Source organism: Macaca mulatta, chromosome 9 (assembly GCF_049350105.2).
Source record: "Macaca mulatta isolate MMU2019108-1 chromosome 9, T2T-MMU8v2.0, whole genome shotgun sequence".
Lineage (NCBI taxonomy): Eukaryota > Metazoa > Chordata > Mammalia > Primates > Cercopithecidae > Macaca > Macaca mulatta.
This window is the reverse complement of record NC_133414.1, coordinates 129,046,743-129,074,468: the sequence shown is the minus strand read 5'-3', so window position 1 is coordinate 129,074,468 and position 27,726 is coordinate 129,046,743. Positions and strand designations below refer to the sequence as shown.

Sequence of the window (27,726 nt, the reverse complement as noted above, 5' to 3'; positions counted from 1 at the left end):
GCAATTCTCCTGCCTCAGCCTCCTGAGTAGCTGGAACTACAAGTGTGCACCACCATGCCCAGCTAACTTTTGTATTTTTAATAGAGATGGGGTTTCACCATATTGGCCAGGATAGCCTCGTGATCCGCCCACTTTGGCCTCCCAAAGTGCTGGGATTACAGGCGGGAGCTACTGCGCCCGGCCTGTACATCAGTTTTAATTGTTGTCTGTAGTATTCCATTATAGGATAGTACCATAATGTATTTAATTATTCTTTCACTGATAGATTATTCCTGGTTTTTAGCTATTATCAATAATGCCATGGCAGGTATTCTGACACTTACATCTTTACAGTAATCTAAATAGTTCCTGAGGTTAATTCATAGAAAAGGAATTATACTGGAGATCCACTATATGGCATTGTGCCTATAGCTAATAATACGGTGTTGTATACTTAAAATTTACTAAGAGAGTAGATCTTATGTTAAGTGTTGTTACTACAAAAGAAAATAAGTAAATAAAGAGGGCAGAAGGAAACTTTGGGAGGCGATGGATAAGTATACAACCTTGATGGTGGTGATGGTTTCACAGGTGTATAATTATTCCCCAAACTCATCATGTTGTATACATGAAATATGTATGACTTTTTACATGTCACTTACTTATACTTTATAATGTGGTTCAAAAATAGAGAAAAGGAATGATAGCTTCATAGAACTTAAACATTTTTAAGAGTGTGAATGTTTGAAATAGCCCTCTCACTGAAGAAAGCTACATTCCCACCAAAGTTGTACTTTCCAAATTTTTGCTGTTTTTTTTTTTATGTGATGTAAATCTGTTATTTATCCCCTAAGACAACATAGCTGATCAGACCCAGAAGGATCAGATGGAAATATGTCCTAGGCAAAGGCTCAGACCGTAGCAGGGAAAGTGGCCCCTTCCCCTGGAAACAAGGCCTTTCTCCATCGTTCTGCAGATGCTCTATCAGTCAGGGTATTTGATTATTTATGAAGAGTTGATTTGGTAACTACACAACAGAACATTTTATTCTAGGTAAAACAGCTATACAAATGAAGCATTATGGTTAAATTTCAACAACAAGTTTATTTCAGTGTCTGATTGTAACAGAGAACATCCCAGGGGAATCTTGCTGATATTACCTGTCTTTGGAGGCCAGTATGCTATGCTAGAAATACCTCTTATTTGCAAATGTATGAATTCCAATTATATGGTACTTTTTAACTTATGGAATGTATTTACTCTGAGTCACATCTTAAAGAGTTATACCACTGGTGTTGTTACCAGTTAATATGCTTGAATTATTGATAGTGGATTGGTGTGCAGTGGAAATAGTTCAAGTTCCTTATGATTGGGCTTATAAAATATTTTGGTGTAGGTAGGCAATAGGGACTTTGCCTCCTGCATTATGCAAAACCAGAAGCAACATTCCCCAAAATCAGTCTTCAAAGTAACATGTAAATTCTGCTTTCATCTGCCCTTTCTCTTTTCCCTTTCTTTGTCTCTTCCTCTGAATACCTTTGATAGTTTTAAAAATTTACATTTTTCGTTATGAGCAACTCAAATTAAAGCCTGAGGGGATTGACGGGAAGATTAGTACAACTATCTGTATTGTTGTATGCATTTAGTTTTTACCTTTGCTAAGTGTGTTTAATTAACTTAAGGTTTGGATGTTAGGAAAACAGAGTGCTAATTCTTTTTTGCTTACTCTCTTGGTAACTCACAGAACATCAGAGTGCCAACTCTTTACTCAGTCTCGAAAGGAGAGAAAACGAGGACTTGGCCGGGCACGGTGGCTCACGCCTGTAATCCCAGCGCTTTGGGAGGCCAAGGCAGGTGGATCACTAGGTCAGGAGATAACAGCATCCTGGCTAGCATGGTGAAAACCGCATCTCTACTAAAAATACAAAAAATTAGCCAGGCATGGTGGCGCGTGCTTGTAGTCCTAGCTACTTGGGAGGCTGAAGCAGGAGAATCGCTTGAACCCGGGAGGCGAAGGTTGCAGTAAGCCAAGATCTTGTCTTTGCACTCCAGACTGGTGACAGAGTGAGACTCCGTCTCAAAAAAAACCCCAAAAAACGGAAAAATGAGGACTAAGAAAACTTTAAATGTTTGTCAGAAAACTGTATCTAGGATAAATAATTCATGGCTTTTGAGCAGAGGGTAGCATTTCAGATTTGGAAGGGAGTAGGCAGTATTTTTATCACCAGTGAAAAGCATTAGTTTGTGTGAATCCAAGTTTCTGCATTAATAAAATTGGTATAAATGACCATGCTTCATAGACCATTTGAGGGTAAAAAAAGATAATCTGTATAAAAAATGCTTAACACTGTTCCTGGCATATAGTAAGTGCTCAATAAATGTTAGTTGCTACTACCACCATCTCATCAACTAAACTATCCAGTGCCTGATTGCCCTTCAGTATTAAGAGTTCATATCATTTACCTTTAGGGAGTTAGTTCCTTGACACCAGGCTCCACATTCGGACAGTGGTGGAGGAAAGTTTCTTTTGGTGCTGAGTTGAAATCTGAAATCCCTGTAATGTTTACCTACTAGGCCTATGTCTTTTTTATTTGAGACGGAGTCTCATTCTGTCGCCCAGGCTGGAGTGCAGTGGCGTGATCTCTGCTCGCTGCGACCTCCGCCTCCTGGGTTCAAGCAATTCTTGTGCCTCACCCTCCCAAGTAGCTTGGATTACAGGTGTGTCCCCTGATGCCTGGCTGTTGTTTGTGTTATTAGTAGAGATGGGGTTTCACCATGTTGTCCAGGTTGGTCTTGAACTCTTGACCTCAAGTGATCCTTTTGCCTTGGCCTCTGAAAGTGCTGGCGTGAGCCACCACACCCGACCTAGGCCTAGGTCTTGCAGTGTAGAGGTAACAGCTGCATAAGGGTTAGGAAAAGCTTTGTTTGGCCGTAGGGCTCTACTCTCCCTAGCTTAGCATACTTTTCCCAGGATAAATGTTTTTATCCATATGTCTATGTCATTTTTGATCCTCTGCCAGCTCTCTCTGAGCCTTCCTCCTACATACAAAGAACACCACCACATAGCAAAGCTGCATTCCCTAGATGGATTCCTGTGAAAGGAGAGCTAGCTAAAGACCTTTCATATCTTTTCTTTTCTTTTTCTTTTCTTTTTTTTTTTTTTTTTGAGATGGAGTTTTGCTCTTTTTGCCCAGCCTTGAGTACAATGGCATGCTCTCGGGCCACTGCAACCTCCGCCTCCCGGGTTCAAGTGATTCTCCTGCTTCAGCCTCCCAAGTAGCTGGGATTACAGGCAGCTAACTTCGTATTTTTAGTATAGAGGGGTTTCACCATGTTGGCCAGGCTGGTCTTGAACTCCTGACCTCAGGTGATCTGCCTGCCTCAGCCTCCCAAAGGGCTGAGATTACAGGCATGAGCCACTGTGCCCAGCCCCTTTCATATCTTTTCAACCACAATGCTAGATCCATTAATCTGTTTTAAGGACACACCCATTTTCCTACATATGTGCCAACTTTTATGGCTGTTTCTTTATCGCATGGAAAACTTCTAAAGTAGTCTGATGTTGAAGAAGAATTTGTAATATGTTCACCACATATGCTTTAGAGATTTTCTACATCTAAATATCTCTGGGAGTTGGAGTTGGGAGAGGAGATTTGCTGTAGAAGCAACATCATTGGTGGTGACACCTTGTATAATTAATTTCAAAGGACTATAGAAAAGTAGCGTCACCTAGAAGTGGTTTTAGCTGGGCTTTACCAGTTAGAGCTCTGTGGTTTAGAATATGTTATTTAACTTCTCTGGGCCTCCGTGTTCTCAAATATAAAATTGCTGTGATCATCCCTACGTTATAGGATTGTTGTGAGGCTTCATGAGGGAGGGAACACATGTAAAGAGTTTAGCACAAGGCTGAACACATAGTCAGGCTCAACAAATGATGATGGTAGTTGTTTCCTAAGCAATTCTATACTACAGAGAACATTCTTATAAAAGGCTGTTCACAGATGAGCTTAGGCCTTCAATCCTTCAAATAGACACTAACACGAGCACCTACTTTGCATGTAGCATTGTGCTAGGTGCAAGAGAATCAGATGTGTAAAACAAAATCCATGCTCTAATGTTCATAGTGAGTAGAAGATAAAAACAAGTAAAAGAAAAAAAAAAACGGTTACCCTACAATGTGATGTGTACTGCACTGCCATGTATGTAAGACTGCTTTGAAGTCATAGTTGAAGAGAGACAAACTTTGCTAATTCGAGTAGACTAATAGAAACAATAGTTGATGTACTTTTATGTTATACCTCTGAGTTCTCAGGGTCATTTATATTTTCTTACTATGAAAAATTTCAAAGTTATGCAAAGGGGAGAAAATAATGTAACAAATCCCCATGTTTCAGTTTTCCGGCTGCAACAGTTGCCAACTCACAGCCAGTCTTCCATCTGTACACCCATACACCCACTGTCACTGACCTCGGATTGCTTTGGAACTAATTCCAGTCATCATAGCATTTTACTGTTTACTGCCTGGAAATATTTCAGTATGTATTTCTGAAAGATTTTTCTTTTTAACATAACTGCAATATTATGGACACTTTATTAAAAGTTCATCTTTTTTCTTTTTTAAACCTCATGTCATCCGAATATGCAAATATGACAGGTACAGTGGCCATGGATTGTGGATATCCTGAGACAAGCCCAATTCAGCACCGCAGGGCAAGTTGTTACATGAATATCTAAATGCTTAAAAAACTTTTATTCTTTGAAATGTGCAAATAAATTGACATATTAAAAATAGTTCTGTTTTGCATCACGTGACTTGACTTTTGGTTTTGGAAATGGGATCATGCTTTTTGAAGATATAATCACCCTTTGAAATATATTCTTCCCTTATGAACCTAGAAAGTTGGTAAGTAGGTTTGTTATGCTACCAATTTAGCACTGGAAGAATTTCCTAAACTAAAAGTTAATGTGCAATTTAAAAAATGTCTACTGTTCTCTCTTTGAGAAGAAATAAAAATCCTGCCAGATGGAGTGTGCCAAATCAGAATTGGAGAAAGTGTGAGCAAGGACTACCCAGCTATGTTTATGAAGTTAAATCACAGAGCACCTTTTTACAAAATGTTTAGAAAATAAATTTTTTTTTTTTTGCTTGTTGTTTTGTTTCCTATTCGCTAGGCCTAAACCTCACTACTGCAGAATGAATTTTCTTACTCTTTCAAGAGCAAGAATGTTATTGAATAAAAAGTAAGATTCCTATGAAAAATGCAGAGTGTTTATGTTTTTGTTAGATAGTGGAAATACCAGATTGTGGCAGAAGATGTCAAGTAGTTAAGGCTAAAAATTCAAAGTCATATTTGATGTTGTAAAAATTGTATAGGTTTCTTTTCTCTTTCCTTCACATTTTTGAAGAACCTACCTTGTAAACATAGTGATAAAATGCCAGGAATATTAGGATTTTAAGGAAATAATAGAGCCTATTATTTAAACTACAATATAAAAGGCAATTATATTGATGAAGAGCTACATGGGCTTTGTGTGTGTGAATAAACTTGGCCTGTGTTCAGCTTCTATTTGTTCTTCTGGCATAAACACATATTGTGTGTGATTCCAGTTTAATGGGGACCCGTTTGTATGCCAAGCAGCTGCATTTTAGGACCTATTGCGTGATTTCATAGCTCTCTGAAAATTGGTTCTATTCAGAACAAGAGATAGAAGAGAAGAAGGGGGGTGATGTGGAAGGGAGGGGGAGCTTCAACACACAATCATTTCTTTTCAATTGGAGCCAGAAAGGTTGATGACAACATGACCATTGTGTTATAATGATAAGACCACTAAGGCATCTGTACCTCTCATCAAGGCTTTCACACAACAGCAGATACAATTTAATTCACTGCTCTGTCAGCAGTGCTGATACCATTATGCCGTCTGTCTCCACAGTTATAATCACTGTCCTCTGAGAAATGCAGTTGAAATGATCTTGAGCAGTCAAAGAAACTCTCAATTAAGGCTGCCACTTCCAATGTGTCAGATTGTGTCTTATGCACTTGGTACAATTTTCACTTCCAATCCTGTTTATTTACAATGTCTACCAGTAATTACGCTTAACGTGTCATTTAGTGAGGGGGGCCCCTGCCAAGCCGATTGTTGGGTGCTGCTGTACCATTGAGTGGGAGTTTCTCGAAGTCAATGCCATCAGCAGCTTTTAGGCCCTGATGGGATGCAGTAGTAATGTTGATAATGCAAGTATCGTGCTCATCAAGTCATAATTAGATGCCACTCAAATGTGCCACTTGTAATAACAGTGTTGATTCATGTTTTTCTCGGTGACTGCAACTACTAATTAGTTAAGTGGTTTTTGGTTGGCCTGCATTTGCTGCAGATTATTATTACCCCTGAAAAAATGTCAAGGTTAGAGATGTTTCTGGCCATTTAGTGCTGCTTTATGAATTTGAATATTAACATAATAAGAACTTTGGACAGACTTAGGAAGTAATACATTTTTGTATTTAATTTGGAGAGAAATTTTTTCCCCTGAGTTTAATCATAATTGCAGGTTAATTAAGCTTAAATGAAGCAAAAGTAATCTCTCTTTGTGTTATGTGAGCCCAGTGCTTTTTGCCTAACTTTGTTGGGTTTCACATTTGGGTTTCCTTTAATTTTTTTTTTTAAGCCAAACAAATAACAGTAAGTATACTGTCTACATTTAGGGTTGAGATTCTGAGAGTTTTCATTTAACTAGAAATATGGGTGGAAGGAATTGGCATTTTTCTTACTTGATCTTCAAAATATAACTCAAGTTCTAAATCACTTTATACCTGTAAATCTCAATTTACATGCACCAGCTATCAAAAAATCAAAAAAATACTATTTTTCAAGCATTGGTAAAATATCAAGTAAAATTTTACTTTTCCTCTAATACTCCTGATAGCCTGTGATTCAGGAAGCAATTTGTTAGCCTCTGCTTTATAACCGTATAGTACATAAATCTTATTGCTTACACTTTTCTGCCCAAGAGTTATTTACAAAATAGCAGTAACTACTTTGTAGCTAATAGAGACTAATGTTGCAGTACTTAGCCAAGTTGCCACATCACTATTCCAGTCATAAGATCAATTTAAGATTTATTTTTCTTTTATTTTTTGTTACACCCTGCTAAGAAAAAGAAGTCATGCTGTCACTCCTCTTTATTTATGAAATATTCTTTTGTTTAAATTAGCAGATATGTCTATGGATACATATATAGTTGCATAGAAAATAGATGTAAAAAAATCTAGCTTAAAATGTACATAATAAAATTTATGTATGTAAAATGAATGTTTTTCATTGTGTTCTTGTTTCTTTCTACATTCAAATATTAGCTCAGATTTAATCAGGGCAGCTTCTCAAAAACCTTTTTTTCAGTGATAGCTAAAGGTCTGGCTAGCCAAAGAATTGAAGTATTCTTAATCATGGGACGATGCGTGGGCTCCTGGAATAGCTGACTAATCTTTGAATGCTGAGATCTTTTTTTCCCCTTCATTCCTAGTTTCTCACATGGTCATAGAGGAAGTTAATTTCATGCAGAACCATCTTGAAATAGAGAAGACTTGTCGAGAAAGTGCTGAAGCTTTGGCAACAAAGGTGAGACTTCAAATGAAGGAATTTTACCTGAACTTTTAAATTTCAACTTGCTTTTCTAAGCAGTGGCTTCTGTCCAGTTTTGCTTTTCTGTTTCTCTAATCGATTATCTGCTCTGATGGTGAGGGAAATGTTAAAAGGTCTCAGAATCCTGGAATACGATTATGTAAATATTTGCCTTAATGCAAAGGTTATTCCAATTGTAAAAGGAGCATTTGTATGTGAGTATTTTAGCATTTGTGCTTTTTGTCTGTGAAAATGTGGAAAAAATGGTCCCAGAGTAGTGTTAAACGGAACTTTGCAAATGTCCATGCATTTGGTTAAAATGCTAACCAAGTTTAAAACTAACCTGGTGTGACATAAAAGAGCAGTGAATGTCTCATATTTGAATCAGATGAAAAAGTCACCCTGAAGCCATACATTTCAGGTGATTATTTGTGAAAGCAAAGCGAGGGCATGCTAAAGGTGACCTCCAGTGTTCCACTGATTGCCTCTTGCTGATGAATTTACCAAGTGTGTAATTTTCTACATTCTATCTCATCAGAAGTACATTATTATTAAAGAATGTTTTTTATCTCTGTCTTATGTATTTTGGGTTGGGTAAAATGCATCTGAACCACTTCATCAGAAAATGGATTACAGCAATTTTCAACCAAATTTCATTAGTAATACTGGTTGTGTTTCTTTTCCCTGCCCTCCATCACCCACCTCCGAAAATTTCTTTGGATGTGACTGAAATCCTACTCCCAATAAATACATAAATAAATATAATTTGTATGCATTAACAGTGTGCTTGCTGGAGGCATTTGCTTAATTGTTTGCATAACAACACTACATTAGAATTCATAAGATATTTAATCAGAACCTAAGAATATAAATTTGGATATGTAACTTCTCTCCTGGTATTTGTCTGAAGAATACATAGCAATACACTTTAAAAACACTTTTTAAAAAATGATAACATGAGTATTCTCACATCATTTTTACTCTGCGGCACATTCCTGGAGTTCACTAGTCCATAATGTTGTGTGAATTCTGTTTTCATTTTTTGAATTTCTTTTTTTGGAATAAGTAGAGAAAAAGTACATTCGGAGCCTGCTAACTGCTCTGGATCTTCTAGCGTCTAAGGATACACTGTCTGTTTTTTCTTGTTATTAACAAGTATTCCTGTTGTCATAGCACGTCCAGAGTGAGGATACTGGCTACCTTTCAGGATTGGCAGAGTTTCTGGAAGGCACTGGTTTGTGGGGCAGTATACACAGGTTTTGTTCCTGGTTATGTCATTTTGGGCATATGTGATTTTGGACAAGTTAGTTTTGTTCTCTGGACTGTAGTATCTCATCTTAAATGACATGATGGACTAGAGTTAGGACTGGAGTTAATAATTTATTTGCATATGGCCCCCTGTAAAAAAATTACTTTTCTGTCTTCCCTTTTATTTAATAGGTGTCTTTTGGCAAGAGAACTCACCTCTCTGAGCTATAGTTGTCTTGCTCTAAATGCCAGGATGCACCATGGTTGTTGGCTTCTTCATAATATGCCAGATCCACTGGCTCTAGATGTGTGACCCAGGCATGTGTGTGTAGAAAAGCTGCCTGGTGACCGTTATATTCATTGCTGGTTATGAACCAGTGTTACCTAATCTCTAAGCTCATTTTTACAATTAAGTCTTAACAGTAGGATCCTTACTTAACATTGTTTGTTGCCTGTTCTTTAAAAAGCCTTTTTTAAAATGGACATATAGTTTATTTTTGAAGATGTAGTATGAACTCATGGGGCCTAGAATAAAAATCCAAAAAATGGATTAAATCAAATAGTATAAATGTGCTTGTTTGTTGTAAAAGAGTGCTTTGAATGCAAAATGTGGAAACTTCATTATATGTGTTTCCAATAAATGATAATAGCACATTCTGATTTAAGTATCAGTTGTCATTTTTGAAAGTAGACTTGCAAAACTGCTCATTTTTTCTGAGAGCCAAGTTCTGTAAATTCTTACTTTTCTACATTATTGCCATCAAATTAATGACAAATGGAATGTTTAATTCTTATGATGCAGTTTGACCTCATAATTTTCTTTTTTTTTTCTTTTTGAAATGGAGTCCTGCTCTGTTGCCCAGGCTGGATGGAGTACAGTGATGCCATCTTGGCTCACTGCAACCTCCGCCTCCTGGATTCTAGCAATTCTCCTGCCTCAGCCTCCCGAGTAGCTGGGATTACAGGCACTTGCCACTACACCCAGTTAATTTCTGTGTTTGTAGTAGAGACGGTGTTGCGCTGTGTTGACCAGCCTGGTCTCAAACTCCTGATTTCAGGTGATCTGCCCACCTCAGCCTTACAAAGTGCTGGGATTACAGGTGTGAGCCACTGTGCCCAGTTCCTTATAATTTTCTTAGAACCAGGTATGGATACTTTGCTTTGCTAAAATGTGTAGATAAAACTGATAAATGTAGACCAGTTATTTAAGTCATACGATCCAAAGCCATTAAACTTGCTTGTTTTGTACCTTTAAATAGTCACAAACTATGGGTAATATAAAAACTCTACTTACATTTGAATAGAATAGTAGGTTCTGTTACTGTAGGATTTTAAAAGATATATTTTTGGCCAGGTGCGGTAGCTCACACCTGTAATCCCAGCACTTTGGGAGGCTGAGGTGGGCGGATCACCTCAGGTCAGGAGATGAAGACCATCTTGGCCAACATGGCAAAACCCCATCTCTACTAAAAATACAAAAATTAGCTGGGCATGGTGGCGCGTGCCTGTAATCCCAGCTACTCGGGAGGCTGAGGCAGGAGAATCACATGAAGGGAGTTGGAGGTTGCAGTGAGCCGAGATCACGCCACTTCACTCCTGCTTGGTGACAGAGTGAGACTCCATCTCAAGAAAAGAAAACAAAAGATATATTTTTGCCTTACACATAGAGGGATTCCAAACAACAAGTAGCATGCCATTAACCTATAGCTTGGCAAAGAGCTACAATGAAATTGCTTAGCCAAAATCTGTAAATTCAGAATTCTCAAAAATGTCCAAATAGTATGCACATAAGACCTCATGTCTAGGCTGGGTGTGGTGGCTCATACCTGTAATCCCAGTGCTTTGAAAGGACAAGATGGGAGGATCACTTGAGTTCAGGAGTTTGAGAGTTTGAGGCTGTAGTGAGCTGTTATCATACCACTGCACTCCAACCTGGGTGACAGAACAAGAACCAAACTCCAAAAAAAAAAAAAAAAAAAGACCTCATATATGTAAATCTTACATTTCTTCTTTCAAAATGTGAAAATGGTGTTTCAGAGAAGACTTATGAAATTTTCTGGTTGGCTTTTTTTTTCTTAAACTGGTGACTTTGTTAAATAGAGTAATTGTATTACAGACAAACTGATGGATTTTGGTGCCTGGTTTGATAGAGGCATTAAACCCTTTTGAGGGCGGAACTGTGTTAACTATGATGTTACTAAGGTATTATTGTAGTGGTTGTCTAAGAAGTAATATATTAAGCACTAGATGGCAGAAACTAATAGTTCCATGAGTATCCTGGAGGAAGAAGAAAATGCATAAATGAATACCTTGATTGAAGAAAACTAGCTGGGATAAATGATTTCCAAAGGATAGTTAGACACAAACTAAACCTCTTTTCTTACTTTTAATAGCTAACAGTGAAGTTTTATTATGTGGCAGTTGCTATATTAAATACTTTATATATAATGTCTCATTTAATCATCCTATTGTGGAATAGAAACTATCTTAATTCTTAGTTTATTGATGAGAAAACTGAAACGTAAGGATTAGGTTAGTTGTAAAGGCAGAGATGGAATTTTATTGCAGAGCTGGGTTGGATACTAAAGCCATGCATTTCTCAATGATTCTTTGTGTTGACGTACATTAGAATCACCTGGGAAACCGAAAAAGTGCTATGCTGGGCTCCACTGCCAGATATTTCAGTATGGTATAGAGCCTAAGCAGCATTTTTTTTTTTTTTTTTTTCCTGAGACAGTTTCGCTCTGTCACCCAGGCTGGAGTGCAATGGCATGATATCGGCTCACTGCAACCTCTGCCTCCTGGGTTCAAGCGATTCTCCAGCCTCAACCTCCCAAGTAGCTGGGACTACAAGTGCCTGCCACCATGCCCAGCTAATTTTTTGTATTTTTTTTTTTTTTAAGTAGAGATTGGGTTTCACTGTGTTAGCCAGGATGGTCTTGATATCCTGACTTCGTGATCTGCCCACCTCGGCCTCCCAAAGTGCTGGGATTACAGGCACCACACCCGACCAAACGAGAACTCTTTTAATAGAGATAGTAGAAGAGATAGTAGAAACAACAGCTTGAACTAGTTTAAACAAGAAAAGAAAATGATATAGGAATCTGTTAGAAGTATCAGAGAATTCCATAGAATCTCTGAGTCAGGAGCAGTTTAGGAATGGACTGGAGTTTGGGGCTTGAGTCTGGTGGGAAACTCTTTCTCCCCTGCTTTTCTCTTCCTTTCTCTACACATCAGCTTCAGTTTTAGCTTTTCTAAAAACTACCTTCCTCTTTTCCTTGATTCTGTAGTGGAATGTGGTTACCAGCAGCTCCTGTCCAGACGCATGGAAAGCAACTCATTGCTCTGTTCTAGCCTCTAAATTTCTAGAGAGGGGATCTGATTGGTCACACTTGGGTCATGTGCTTAATCCCTGGGCTAATTCGCTGTGACCAAAGGGATGGGGTATGCTTGGGAGAGCATGGCGCTCCCATTGAAATCATGTGGAACAATGAGGAGTGGTAATGTCCAGAAAAGAGGAGATGTTAGGTAAACAGACATTTAAAAGGTGTTCACAGCACCACAGCAAGCAGATTTGCTTGAAATAAAGTGCCTTTTTAAAGACTCTTAATGACTATAAATCAAAATTTTATTTAATCTGTACTGGTATTTTATCTTAGTTCCTTATATTTCTCATCAGTTACAACTAGCATTTCCACTTGCTGCTGGCTGTAATCCAGGCATCAGGTCTTGGTTAAAGAAATAAATTTAATATAAAACCTTATTTAATGAATCTGCTAATTGTTATGTCCTGCTGTGAGTGTTGATGAATATGTAAGACAAAAATATACTTAATTTGTCTATTGTTTAAAAACCCAAGGTACTCATTTGGCTGCTGTTAAAATAACTGTTTTTATGTTTTGTCTTAGCTAAATAAAGAAAATAAAACATTGAAAAGAATCAGCATGTTGTACATGGCCAAGCTGGGGCCAGATGTAATAACTGAAGAGATAAACATTGATGATGAAGATTCAACTACAGACACAGACGGTGCCGCCGAGACTTGTGTCTCAGTACAGTGTCAGAAGCAAATTAAAGGTAGAACTCTTTGCTTAATTGTTGAGCATATTTTGTACCCCATTAGGATAGTGCTTCTCAACCCTGACTGCACATCAGAATCATGTGGGAAACTTTAAAAATACTGATGCCTGGGCAGAGCATGGTGGCTCACACCTGTAATCCCAGCACTTTGGGAGGCCGAGGCGGGTGGATCACCTGAGGTCAGGAGCTGGAGACCAACTTGGCCAACCTGGTGAAACCCCGTCTCTACTAAAAAATACAAAAATTAGCTGGGCATGGTGGCAGGTGCCTGTTATCCCAGCTACTTGGGAGGCTGAGTCAGGAGAATCACTTGAACATGGGAGGTGGAGGTTGCAGTGAGCCAAGATTGTGCCGTTGCACTCCAGGCAACAGAGTGAGACTCCATCTCAAAACAACAACAACAACAACAACAACAACAAAGCCTGATGTCTGGGTCCTACCCTATCCAAAATTTTGCTACACCATAGGCCAATTAAATCCGAATTTTGGATGGGGTAGGACCCAGGCGTCAGCATTTTGAAAGCTTCCCACATCATTTATTTAAATCTCCAAATCACCATAGGGTATATAACAATTGTGCTTTATGAGTTACTTTCTTGTTTGGAATTAGGCACTTTTGAAAGTGTTGTCTCAATGGAAACAGCCAGTTATACTATAACCTTAAGGATATGTACCATGTGTCAAGATATTTTTGTTAAATGAAAGAAAGAATGAATAAAAATATATTTAGCCAACACCCCTTTTTGTTGGTTAACAGGTAGTGTTGTAAGGCAAGATCATATGATACATCTATTAAATTCTCATTCATTTTATTCATACACATGTTTATTTAAAGATGTAGGAAAGCAGTTCTGGCTCAATAACTATTGGACCATTTTAATTTAGTATACAGGTCAAAAGCAATATTCATTTATTTGGTAGATAACATATCAACTGGAAGTACAAAGAAGAAAGGATGTTACAGACACCATCTTTATCCGACTCTTCAACCCCTCAAGCTAAGACAAAATAGAATTCATGTTGGTAGGGAGGGAGAGGAATTTTAAAGGAGTTCCCTTTGTTCATCATTCTCCTTTCTGTTCGAGCTTGAACAAAATGGTTTCATGTTCTTCTTTCTGGATTAGCCAGCCAATGGAGAAAGTGATTTAGAAATAAGTCTGATAACTTCTTCAAGCTGAGTTTATGTAAAAAGTTTGATCTAATTTACGAATAACCACATACCATGTTTCTTATTGCACTTGGAAAACAGTAAGAAATTAAAGGCAGTTAAAACCTAAGTGGCAAAACAGTAGGCCAGAATATAAATTTGAGTAGTCTGTGCTAATCTGTGTGTATTTTCAAACATTTGGGTGACAGAAGTAACTTTAACACCAGAAGATTTTGCACTTACAGTTGATAATATTCTCATTCTAGTAACACATTTTTCATTGAATCCTAATAATAAAACTATGAAATAAATTTAAAAACAAAACACCCATGACTCTAGAGAGAAAATTATGAGAATTAACCCTTCTTTCAAATGGTTATATTTTGAATCAGTTCAAATAATGTCTAAGGACTATACATTGGCAACAAGTCAGGAACTTTTACTTTTAATCAAAATATCCAAATTATTAACTGCCCAATTGTTTATTTATATTGTTTTGTGGTAAGAGCCCGTGGCATTATGAAATAAAAAAGAAATAAATACTACACCTTAATTTGTGTTGCTGAAAACTTAAAAAATCTTACTTCCAAAATGCCAGCTAGTTTTCTAGAATGTGGTTTTGATAGACTGCAAAGAAAACACGATCTGGTACATTTAATGTAGTGAGGTTGCCTGATATACAATTGTTAATATCCATGGCTATATGGGGGAGGGGCCACGCAAATGAGATTCTCATTGTCCTTTGGTTCTTCATTTCCTTTTAATTGTTAAATAATCTTGACCATAAGCTGCACGTGGACTGGCGTTTTCAATTCTTTTGACCAGATTGATGCCTTCTTTTAAAAATAAGTTTATTTATATATTTTTTTCTTGAAAAATGCAGAACTTCGAGATCAAATTGTATCCGTTCAGGAGGAAAAGAAGATATTAGCCATTGAGCTGGAAAATCTCAAGAGCAAACTCGTAGAAGTAATTGAAGAAGTATGTATCTCAGGCCTGAAAGGCAAGGGCTTTAGCATTTTCAAGGTGTTTGGGGATTTGCTAAGTTAAGAACTTAATAATATAAGCCAATTTCTAACATGAGAACCATGTACCAATTTTAATCTTCTCTCCTCAATTTCAGACATAGAAAAAGGTAGAGGAAATAAGATCATGAAGATTCATGTACCCACTACCTGGCTTAATAAATACAACTCTGAAATAGTATGGACATGTTTCCTGTTGTTCCCCCAGTTTTTGTTATGTAAGGCAAATAGTAGCTACTCTTTCAAGTCATATATTTTAGTGCCGCTGGTAGAGAAAGAAGAGCATGTTTTGCTTTTCCAGTGAATGACTGGTTCAGTTGGGAAGGCCTGTCCCTCGTGCTTCTCCAACACAGGCATTTATGATAGGTGGTAGGATGCGTTCAAGTGGTTGCTTCCAGAATCTTTCTTTTCTGGTGTTTTGTTTTGTTTGAGACAAGACCTAACTCTATCACACTCAGGCTGGAGTGCAGTGGTATGATCACAGCTCACTGCAGCCTCAGCCTCCCAGGCTCAAATGATCCTCCTGCCTCAGCCTCTCAAATAGCTGAGACTACAGGCATATGTCACCACGCCTGCCTAATATTTAAAATTTTTTTATAGAGATGTGGGTTCCTGTATTTCCCAGGCTTACCTTGAACTGCTGGACTTGAATGATCTTCCCATCTTGGCCTCCTAAAGTGCTGGGAACACAAATGCAAGCTGCTGCACCTGGCCTCTTTTTCCTTTTGAACTGTCTAAGAACAAGACCCCCACAATTGCCTTTTATTTGCACGAGGCTTCAAAGATTTGCCTTCACAGTCTTGATTCTTGATTTAATTTGTATCAGTGGTTCTTAGATTCTGTAGCCCACCGCTTCCCAACTGATGTGCTACTGCGCCTTGATAAAGTGGCTTATGAACATGCCAATGTATTGATCCTGTCAGTGAGCAGCCTCATCCAGTTACCTCAGTTCGCATACACATACGGTCGTTTTCTTGGAAGCCATGATGTAAAAAAGGTTGGGAAGCAGTGTCCGCCAACTTCCCAGTCTGAGCTCCTCTTATTACTGTGGCAAAACAGTATAATGAATGGGAAGAAGGATGATGATATTTTGGAAAGGGCCTTCCTGTTAGACAGTGTGTACCAGTTACTAACTTAAACCAAAACCAAAAATAAAGCCTACACTGAAAGAACCAGTTCATAGATTATCTGGAGGTGCTGATGGATTCAGAGCCACTTTCAGGACCATTATCTTTGTTTCTTGGTGTGCTCTGTTCCTCAGTTGTGATTATTTACTGATGATTCTCTCCCTTCCCACTTAGAGGTGTTATTGGAAGACAGTTCAACAATTATTTTTATTATGACTGTTTCAGACATCTGAAAAGGCATAATGAACAAAATAATGGGGCTGAGTTCAGTGGCTCACGCCTGTAATCCTGCACTTTGGGAGGCCGAGGCAGGAGGATCACTTGAGCCTGGGAGTTGGAGACCAGCAAGACCTTGTCTCTCAAAAATATTTTTAAAAATATTAGCCAGGCGTGGTGGCATGTGCCTGTAGTCCCAGCTGCTCAGAGGGCTGAGGTGGGAGGATTGCCTGAGCCCAGGAGTTCGGGGCTGCAATAATTGTATTACCACCCTCCAGCCTGAGTGACAGAGACCCTGTGTCTAAAAAAATTATTTTTAATGAACATCCATATACCTGCTACCTAACTTAATTCACAGAATATTAGCACAGTGATGAAAGCCCTGGTGTAACTCTTTCTAGTTGCATAATCCTTGCTTCCTGCCCAGTTTCCCTAAATAACCATTATTCTGAACTTGGTGTTTATCATGTCAGTGCATATGTTTACATGTTCACTACAATACATAGTATTTTGAGTGTTTTTAAATATTATGAACATGCCTACTTTCTAAATTCAATGTAATGTATTTGAGATTTATCTTCTACCTTGCTATATGTAGCTTTTCTTTATGTTCTTTAAAAAAAAGAAAACTTTTCTATAGTATTCTCTTTTCATTTATAGACATCAACAGTTATTTCAGAAATTTAAATTTTTGTGGGAGTATTTATATGTATTTTATTTAAGCCAAGAGTCATCAAAGTTCAAAGTCTTCCTTTATTTTAAAAGTTCATGTTTGTCTTAAGTCAAAAGTAATCAACATTAAAAATGAATACCAAAATTGAGTATCAGATCTTGACTAAATGATTCTTGTATTTTCTGGGTGATCTTTAGTTGGATTTTTGCATTAAAAATATGAATCATGGCTGAGTATGGTGGCTCACGTCTGTAATCCCATCACTTCGGGAGGCTGAAGCAAGAGGATTGCTTGAGCCCAGGAGTTCGAGACCAGCCTAGGCACCATACGAGACCCCATCTCTATATTCTTTTTTTTTTACTTTTAAAAAAACATGTATCATTTACATTGGATGGCTAGCATACTGTCATGTTTAGGGGCCAGTGCCAACTGGAATGTATCAATAAGTTCTGTACCAGGTACACATCCTAACTTAAATAGCTATCCTTGAAGCTTTAAAGAAGAGCTTTAATAAAAAGTCTTAACACATTGAAACCAATTTCTGCTTTAAATTGTAACTTCATGTTGAAAGTTGAACAGCAATTGAGTATCACACATTGCCATATGTCCTGTTTTACAATTTTTGGTGTTTTCTCCCCTGAAAAATCTCACATTTTTAGGTAAATAAAGTTAAACAAGAAAAGGCTGTTTTAAATTCAGAGGTTCTTGAACAGAGAAAAGTCTTAGAAAAATGCAATAGAGGTAAGTCTGTCCAATCTTTTTTTCTGAAATACATACGCAGTTTGTTCTGTTTGCATATATTGTGTGTCATTTTACTCCTATGCCTAAGTATGATTGTAAATAAAATCTCCTATATTGTGTTTTTCTAGCAGTGTGTCTCTCCCATTCCTATTATTTTATTACCCAACTTAGAGTCTGGGAACATCTAAAAGTGATTTCACTTGAGGAACAAGGAACCCACTCATTTTGAAACCTCTTAACAGAAATACTACTTCTGTCTTACATATATCCAGGGGTCATGGCCTTTTTAGCTATCCCCTCAGCATTTATATATTTGGTAGGTTATTTAGTAACTCTCAATCCAGAAGAGGTTAGGCTGTCTACATAAAACATGTAACATTATGTGATGAAATCGTAAATTAAGAGGATGTGGGAAATGGGACAAAGGAAAGTGAGAGTTAGATTGAGATACAAAGTGCATTCTTGTTCTGAGGTCTTGCACATTTCCTGCCTGTCTGTCTGAAATCTGGCTCTGAGCTGTCTGGCAGTCAGTGCAATAAGAGATTGATTATCATTTAAATGAATCACATGAAAATGAACCTAATGATCAGGAAAAGCAGACCTGGTCTCCTGGTGAGAGGGAAATGTCTCCAGTGGTTATCTCCAGAGAAAACTTCGTGTACTTTGGTCAACAGTGACTTTATCCACCTAGTTATAAAATGCGGCGTCAACTCTCATGAGGGCTGTTTCATGTGTCTCCCAGTTTAAGACAAGGAAATGATGCCAAAGTGTGGTTCTGCAAAAGTAATTCTGGGAAGTAGTAGGAAGAACTTAATATACTTTCTGTTCTCTCTTTTTCCCTCAGCCACTCTCTTTCCTTGTTTAGAAGCTGCAACACTAACAGGAAGCCTTTGCGACCCAGGGCCTTCCCTATTGGTGGTGGTGGTAGCGGTCAATCTTTTTATCATTAATCAACTGGGATTTTTTTCATAAATAAAGGACCTTGTAGTTAAATGTGGGCAATATGCTGGATTGTAACATTTCTTCAAGTCTTTCTGTATTTAAAGATATAAATGGTGTAGAATTTTCAGTCTTGATTCACTGTGTTAGGAAAAGGGTTCTGCAAGGGTTAATCATGTAGCTCTTGCCTTCAGAGAGCCCTCTGTCTAGAAAGAGAGAAATTATGTAAATACATACCTGACTAGGACCAACCTGATTTTTTTCAGATTCCAAGTCAGAAGGGCCAGGACACGTGAAAATTCCCTTTTTATTATAGTGTCCTAGACATAGAAAAGAGTGTCAATTATCGTGCCAGGGCTTCAGATAGTCACAGTGTTCTTTGTTTTCTTCATGAAATTTCTTTTTTAAATAGGCTTGAAAATCATTTAGCTCTCAGGGACCTATAATTCACGCCAAAAATCACCACTCATATTGCTCTACTTACTAGTCTTTCATCTGAGGAGGCTGTAGATTTACAGAGTACAGAGTTTGAAATTCTATGTCATTACACAGCAAACCAGTCCTTAGTCAGTTAGGATTGAAGTGCCCTGGCGGAACAGTGTGTGAAGGCAGCTGTTAAGAGAGCCTTTTGAAAGATTGTGTTGGTATGACTCAGCTCAGGGTGGAGGTGCCTCACCAGAAGTGGATGGACAGTGTGCTGTCTGCCTAGCTTGTGCCTAATATCTAATGGCGTCATCACTCTTTCTGTCCTGTCATTATCACTATTTAACAAAATAGGCCACTGAATGTTGAAAATAGCAAAGAATTTATGTTACTTTTATTTGACAGGACCTTCTTTTTGAAGCTTTCTGTCTTGCAGTAACTCTTTGGTACAAAGCTCTGATTCTTTGGGTCTGAATGGATCTAAGGCTGTTTGTTTCTCTCCTTTGTAAATATGGAGAACACTTAAAAATAACTTAGATGTCCAGGCGCTGTGGCTCACACCAGTAATCCCAGCAGTTTGGGAGGCTGAGGCGAGTGGATTACTTGAGATCACGAGTTTGAGACCAGCCTGACCAACATGGTAAAACCTCGTCTCTGCTAAAATACAAAAATTAGCTGGATGGGGTGGCAGGCACCTGTCTGTAACCCCAGGTACTCGAGAGGCTGAGGCAGGAGAATCGCTTGAACCTAGGAGGCGGAGGTTGCTGTGAACCGAGATTGCACCACTGCACTCCAGCCTGGGCGATAGACATAGCGAGACTTCGTCTCTCAAAAATAAATAAATAAATAAATAAATAAATAAATAAATAATACATATTATATATATAAATCATTTTTTATATATAATATATATTATATGAAATATTTACATTTTTATACATTTATATACATTTATTTACATTTAATATATATTATATATATTTTAAAATATATATATTCAGGTAACATACTTTCTTTGGTGGAAAATTTAGATTCATGTAAGAAAAGAAAAAAAATCTCAACTTTTGCAATTCAAAGATAAGCACTAGTAACATTTTAGTGTATATTCTTCCAGTCTTAAATCTATATATATACACATGGAATTTTGTGTTAAATATGTTTATTATATATATATAAGACAGAGGAAATACCAGTAAAAGAATTCTCTTTATACTTGCTGGTACTTTGTAAACCCATGAACATCCCTTTCTGCTCATACCTCTCCCTTGAATTTTTATTATTTCCTTTCTTTTATTTGTAGTTTTGCCAAATATGTATGTATCCCTAAACAGCATTGTTTAATTTTGCATATTTTTGAACTCTATATAAATGGAATCATTTTTCCTATAACCTTCTGCAACTTTTTGTGTTTGTGAGATTCATGCATGTGGACAGGCATAGCTGTGGTATGTTTGTTTTCGCTGCTGTATGCTATTCCGTTAGGTGACTACACTAAAATTATTTTAAGTAGTATCCTGTTGGTAGACTTTGGGCTGTTTCCAGATTTCTGCTATTCTGAGTCATGTTATTATAAAAATTGTTAGACATGTCATCTGGTGCACATGTCCAAGAGTTTCTCTAAGACATATGCCAAATGTAAAATTTTACCTTCAATTTTTTTTTCACTGCGTAACAAATTGTATAAGATCTATCAGTTTACAGTCCTATTAACAATATATGTGTTCCCATGGTTTTGTGTCCTCTCCAAATTTAATAAAACCATGCTTTAAAATTTTTACCAGTAGCCTCTTGGACGGGTGTAAGAAGTGTTTTTACTCTGCATTTCCCTGATTCCTAATGAAGATGAGCATCTTTCCACATGTTTATTGGCCTTTTGTATATTTTCTATTCTGTGAAATGGCTGTTGATGTGCTTTATCTGTGGCTTTTAAAGAACAAAAATGAATTCATTTTGCACTAATTTTTGCAATCTGTTTTTAAAAATACATCGCAGATGTCTTTCCATTTACTAAGTATGCTTCTACAATATAATTTTGATGGCAGAATAATATTTCTTGTAACACAATTTACTGCTCCTTCAGTGTTAGAGCATTATGTCCTTTCACTTTTATCAGCAGTGAGGTGGAGAGCACCCTTGCAACCAAATGTCTGTATATGCACAATCTTAGCATATGCATTCCTAGAAGTGGGATTATTCAAAGTGTATGAGTAGTTTTAGATTTTTGATTCACATTGCCAAGTTGCTCTCCAAAAAGGTTTTATCAATTTATATGCCAACCAGGAATGCATGAGGGTACCTGGATGCTGGTATGAAGAATCTTTTCAACACTGTTTTTCATCCATATTCCTGATTATTTGTGTGACTTATTGTCTGGGTTTTTTTCCCTTTATCTTCTTAAGTGTCCATGTTAGCTGTAGAAGAGTATGAGGAGATGCAAGTAAACCTGGAGCTGGAGAAGGACCTTCGAAAGAAAGCGGAGTCATTTGCACAAGAGGTAGGTATCTTGTAAAAACCCTTTTTTTTTCCTTGAGATAGAGTCTCGCTCTGTTGCCAGGCTGGAGTGCAGTGGCACAATCTCAGTTCACTGCAACCTCTAACTCCCTGATTCAAGTGATTCTCCTGCCTCAGCCTCCTGAGTAGCTGGGATTACAGGCACTCGCCACCATGCCCAGCTAATTTTTGCACTTTTAGTAGAGATGGGGTTTCACCATGTTGGCCAGGATGGTCTTGATCTCCTGACCTCGTGATCCGCTCGCCTCGGCCTCCCAAAGTACTGGGAGATTACAGGCATGAGCCACTGTGCCCAGCAGTAAAAACCTTTTTAATTTTGTTTTGTAAGGAACCTTATCGTACTCTGATATGCACACGACATGTCAGACAAATTCTTGAGGTTGAATAAGAACTCACCAGTTTGAATTAAGGATTTGCTGGTTTAGGGAGGCAGATAACAGAATAGTATCAAGTTCATTGTCAGAAGATCTGGGCTCAAATTTTGGCATGTCAATTACTAGTTGTATGACCTCTGAGCAATTCTTCAGCCTCTCAGGGCTTCACTTTTACCATCTGTAAAATGGACAGTAATACAGACCTGACCAAGTGGATTTTAATGGCAAAATTTTTCGAAAGTGTTGTGTTAACTATAACATGCTGTGTAAGGGAAAGGAATTGCATTTGGTGATACCCATGGCTTGTGATGGAAAGTCCAGCTTGGGTACAGGATGCCTGTACATTTCAAATAGGCTTAAATTCTTGGATGTATCTCCATATACCATCTCAGATAACAGTATCATGGTATCAGTATTTCTCTTCGGCCATTGTGCAGTGCTGTCATTATGCCAGGCGATTCTTCCACTGGCTGTGGAACACTGCCACGTAGTATATTCATTTTCATTATCTCAGCCTTTCACCAGCCTACTGATCTTCCTCTCATGTTAGAGATCAGCTTTGAGCATCTCTTGTTCCGGCTTATCTGTTGACATGCAGTCATTGGGTCTTCCATGGCCCTGGGGCTAGTGTCCAGGGGCATGAGGAGTTCACCAGTCGGCTAAACTCAAAAACTGGTCTGAAATGAGATCTCCATCCTGTAGGTGTAATTTGAATTTATGTGCATACTGTGGGTTGAAGGGAAATAGCTCAGGAAATGTAAAACAGTCCTAGGTAAAGGTATCCAAGGCATAGAAGGAAGACAAAGCGTGGCATTATGGGAATGACATTTGAAAATCTGCTTATGGTTTTGTGGGGCTCTTTCTGTGCTTGAGCGTAGCTGTGCTAGCAATGAACTCTACCAAAGGTTTGGGCCAAGTAGATCTGACTTGAAATATTATGATTCATTTTATTCAGAGAATTTAATGAAAGGTGAGTAAATATTTTTCTCTTATTACTTGGAAGAAAGGAAAAAGAATTGAAGTGTGTCAGAGCCCTCTGGAAAACGTTGCAGCAATATAAATAATGCAATGAAATAAACAGTGGAGGGGGCGGGGAAGCAGGGATAATGTGAAGATCCCTTTATTGCAAAACTGGAAAGGTTGGCTGGTTTTGACCTGAATAGCAGGGTCTCATTTCAAGACATTTTCAGTTTTCCATCTGTTGTTTGCACAATGATGTTAGAATACAAAGCAGCTCAAAGAAAAACTTGAAGGCCATGTAGTAGCAGAGAAGACAGATGGAAGAAGCAAGGTTGCAGTAAGAGGACAAAAATGAATGACTGACTCTGCCGTTCACCTGGTCTTCAGTCTTAGCGGTTGGTGGAAACAATGATGCTGACATGTTAACCCAGAATGAGGAGGTAGAAGTTTGAGGAGAGAAAGGAAGCAAGAGCAATGGTACTTATGTTATTGGCAGCATAAATATTTGCAGTGGTACTCAACAATTTTATAATATCTAGTTTCAATCTATGCAATAGTGAGAAGAAAACTTTAAAAAAAAAAGCACTAGATTGGAACTAGTATATTTTCCTTTTTACGTAGTTTATGCATTGTCAGGTTTTCAACAGATAAGTACAAAGACACAAAATTTAGTTTAACAACAGAGTCCCATTCTTTTGCATTTTACTTACCACTTAGGGCATGCAGCAAACATCTTACTATGCCAGACACTATGCTGACATTGGGAATCCAATGGTGAAGAAAGCAAATATGAGCCCTGCCCTCTTGGAGCTTATAGTCTAGAGCCTTAGAAATCAATTTTTAAGGTTAATTTACTTTGTATTTTTAATTGAAAAGGAATATGTGTGCCTTGCACAAAGATACAAATATTTTCTAAATGTATAAAATAAAAATTGAAAGTTACCCCCCACTCTTAATTCCCACTAGTTTATTTAGAAAACAAAACCAAAAACATAATCCCCCTCAACAAGAAAACTATCAGTTGTCTTCATAACTGTATTAAATTTTTAAATTTATTCAACATAATTAAATTTTTTGGCCAGGCATGGTGGCTCACATCTGTAATCCCAGCACTTTGGGAGACCGAGGTGGGGGCATCATTTGAGGCCAGGAGTTCGAGACCAACCTGGCCTACATAGTGAAACCCCATCTCTACTAAGAATACAAAAATTAGCCAGGCGTGGTGGCAGGCACCTGTAGTCCCAGCTACTCGGGAGGCTGAGGCACGAGAATCACTTGAACCCAAGAGGCAGAGGTTGCAGTGAACTGAGATTGTGCCACTGTACTCCAGCCTGGGCAACAGAGTGAGACTCCATCTCAAAAAAAAAAAAGAAAAAAAATTACTGTAATCATAATGATCACCCAAAACAATTCATTTTAATTAAATCACTGGTCTGAAGTTTAAGATACTGTAATGAAATATTGATTACTCTTTCTTAGAATGCTGAGGCTGCGTCTCACCCTTCTCTAGCCAAGCATACATGCACATTCTCTCCCTCACTGCAGTCTCTGTACCTCTCACTCTCACACAAATGGAAGAATAATGTGGGTTTCATGTATATACAATTGTTTATTTACCTGTTTGACTTTGTAATGTGTTTTAATTCTGCAGAAGAACCCTGTTGTAGTTTCATGGGCTTTTCATAAATCCCTGCACAGGCAAAGAAGGAAAGCTTCTGACCTTTTTTCCCTCTCTCATAGGAAGACATACTGGGAAGAAAATGTTAGTGTTTTAGTATAGTATATTCATGACTTGACTTTGATTTGGAAATCGTTACTGATCAAGAGCTTAAGGATTGTATAAATCATTAAAGCTGTGGTCTTGCCACATGGAGGTTGATGGAAAATATTTTTGTCCTGAGTTTTATTTGCTGACTTTTTCTGTTACATGGTGGGTGAAGTTGTTGAACAAACTAACATGAGGGCTGTAGCAAATCATTTTACAGTTCAGAGCTTTCAGTTAAGTTCCAGTGTAAATTTCGTAATGCTGTTAAAAATCTGAAAAGGTGAAGCTCTACTATAAAATTGGTAGGCCAGATTTCAAAGTTTAACAGAAACGTTTCATACTTGGAATCACTCACTGGCCAAATTGGGTAGGGTGTTAAGGAAAAGAAATAACAGGTGAATAGAAATTAATGTTATTTTCAATCGTGTAAAGTTGTGAGGGTTTGATAAATAACATATATAAATTGCTTAATAAAGTGCTCAATAAAAGTATACTGTCTCCCTTCTCCCCTTTACCCTTCTACTGTTAACTACTTTTATCACTGGGGAGAAACTAATTAGTTTAAAACAAAACATTAGATCTAGTAAATAGTAGAGGAACTTAGCCAGATGGTTAAGAGCTTGGGCATGTAAATCAGATATGGGTTTAAATCCTGGTCTTGTCACTTATGTGTGTTCTTGGGAAAGTCGCCTAACTTCTTTGAGCCTCAGTTACCTTATCAGTAAAATTAGATGATAGTAGTGTCTACTTGATAGTGTTGTTTTAAGGATTATAACACATAATGAATGTAAAATGATTCCCACCATGTCTGTCACATAGTGTTTAGTAAATGTTACCTCTTCATAGTAGAAGCACTTTAATAGGATTGGTGTAAGGATTAAAATAATGCATATAAAATATTTAGTGGAGTACACAAGGTAAGTTCTTGAGAAATATGAGCTACTGCTATTAATATTAGTGTATTTTAAAGCAATAATAAAATATTAAAAACTGAAGAGTAAGACCAGCTTATTGTATAAATATCTTGTTGGGGCAGGAGTAAAGATATTAAAGATTATATAAAAGGAGTGAAACCATAGCAATCACTGCTTCTAAAACTTGTACAAGTCAGAATTTGTCTTTAATGTCTTAATAAAAATTCCATGTACTTTTCTTTTGCTGAAGTTACAGTTGAGGAGATATGTGAGATTGAATGCTATATACATTCTTGTAACAAACTTTTGCAGATGTTCATTGAGCAAAACAAGCTAAAGAGGCAAAGCCACCTTCTGCTGCAGAACTCCGTCCCTGATCAGCAGCTTTTGAAAGCTTTAGATGAAAATGCAAAACTCACCCAGCTCCTTGAAGAAGAGAGAATTCAGCATCAACAAAAGGTAACCCCTTTTCTTCTGGAGTTTTAGGTACACACATGCGTACATGCATACACACATATATTTAAGATGAAGGGTGCCTGTGGAGTCAGTCCAGTCATTTACTGTTTCATATTTTGCCTTAGTTACTAAGTCCTTCCAACCACCTTTTAGAAAAAAATAACTAAATGAATTTAATGTTGTGAAACTGAAATTTGTAACACACTGTTGTACACTTTATAATACTCTTTAAACTGTCCAAAGGGTGGGAAGAAGCAAGGGAAAGAGATATAACTCAAGAAGAGCTTGGATAACGCCTAAGTCTGGAAATTTGATTTTTGGAAACGTATTTTTTGGAGACTGCACACACTAAGAGGCTCTATTCATCTCAGAGCACTTGTTGGAGGGCATAGGTTTTATTCAGAGAAAATGAAAGTCCATATTAGTAGTAATTGTTTGCTTAGAGAAAATTTCTGATTTTGTAAACTTGCACAAATGTGTATATTTAAAGACTTCCTAAGTGGTTATTTCAATTTGATGAGTGGAGCTATTCCAGCTGACACAGTGTACCTCTGTGTGCCAAGAAGAAAGAATAGTCATTGTGGTAGGTGAGAGGAGAATGTGGGAGAGGAGAAGCAAAGAAGTGGAACAAAGACTTTCAAATTAAAGAGACCACTTAAGAAAAATTACATCAATGTTTATACTACTTATAATGTACCTCATTTGGGAAGGAAAGGCTGTTAGCTGCTACTTGTTATCACCTGTCAAAGCCTCTGTGGCAACAGTATTGACATTTAATCCTTGGAAGTTCTGAAGTTTTTACAAAGTTGGTGGTGAGGTAGAGTTGATTTGTTTTGCCTCACTAAGAAATGTTCATATTTGGTGGCTGGGAAGATGGCCGAATAGGAACAGCTCCGGTCTGCAGCTCCCAGTGAGATCAACACAGAAGGGAGGTGATTTCTGCATTGGGTACCTGGCTCATCTCATTGGGACTGGTTAGACAGTGGGTGCATCTCATGGAGGGCGAGCCGAAGCAGGGTGGGGTGTCACCTCACCCGGGAAGTGCAGGGGATTGGGGAACTCCCTCCCCTAGCCAAGAGAAGCCATGAGGGACTGTGCTGTGAGGAATGGTGCACTCCAGCCCAGATACTATGCTTTTCCCACGGCCTTTGCAACCCATAGACCAGGAGATTCCCTTGGGTGTCTATGCCACCAGGGCCCTGGGATTCAAACACAAAACTGGGTGGCCATTTGGGCAGACACCGAGCTAGGTGCAGGAGTGTTTTTCATACCCCAGTGGCACCTGTAACGCCAGTAACACAGAACTGTTCACTCTCCTGGAAAGGGGCAGAAGCCAGGGAGCTAAGTGGTCTAGCTCAGCAGATCCCACCCCCACAGAGCCCAGCAAACCAAGATCCACTGGCTTGAAATTCTTGCTGCCAGCACAGCAGTCTGATGTCAACCTGGTACACTCGAGCTTGGTAGGAGGTGGGGTGTCTGCCATTACTGAGGCTTGAGTAGGCTGTTTTCCCCTCACAGGGTAAACAAA

General features: G+C 38.0%; 1 protein-coding gene across 3 annotated transcripts in view; it reads left to right on the top strand.

Moving 5' to 3' along the window:
* The window catches only part of SHTN1 (shootin 1), a 119,668-nt gene that overhangs the window by 37,839 nt on the left and 54,103 nt on the right, over window positions 1-27,726 (top strand). For all 3 annotated transcript variants that reach the window (XM_015148276.3, XM_015148272.3, XM_077947613.1), the window contains exons 4-9: window positions 7,502-7,596; window positions 12,756-12,924; window positions 14,958-15,055; window positions 17,775-17,856; window positions 21,618-21,712; window positions 26,055-26,201. In XM_015148276.3, the coding sequence (XP_015003762.3) occupies window positions 7,502-7,596; window positions 12,756-12,924; window positions 14,958-15,055; window positions 17,775-17,856; window positions 21,618-21,712; window positions 26,055-26,201 (686 nt within the window). The remainder of the gene's footprint in view (window positions 1-7,501; window positions 7,597-12,755; window positions 12,925-14,957; window positions 15,056-17,774; window positions 17,857-21,617; window positions 21,713-26,054; window positions 26,202-27,726) is intronic.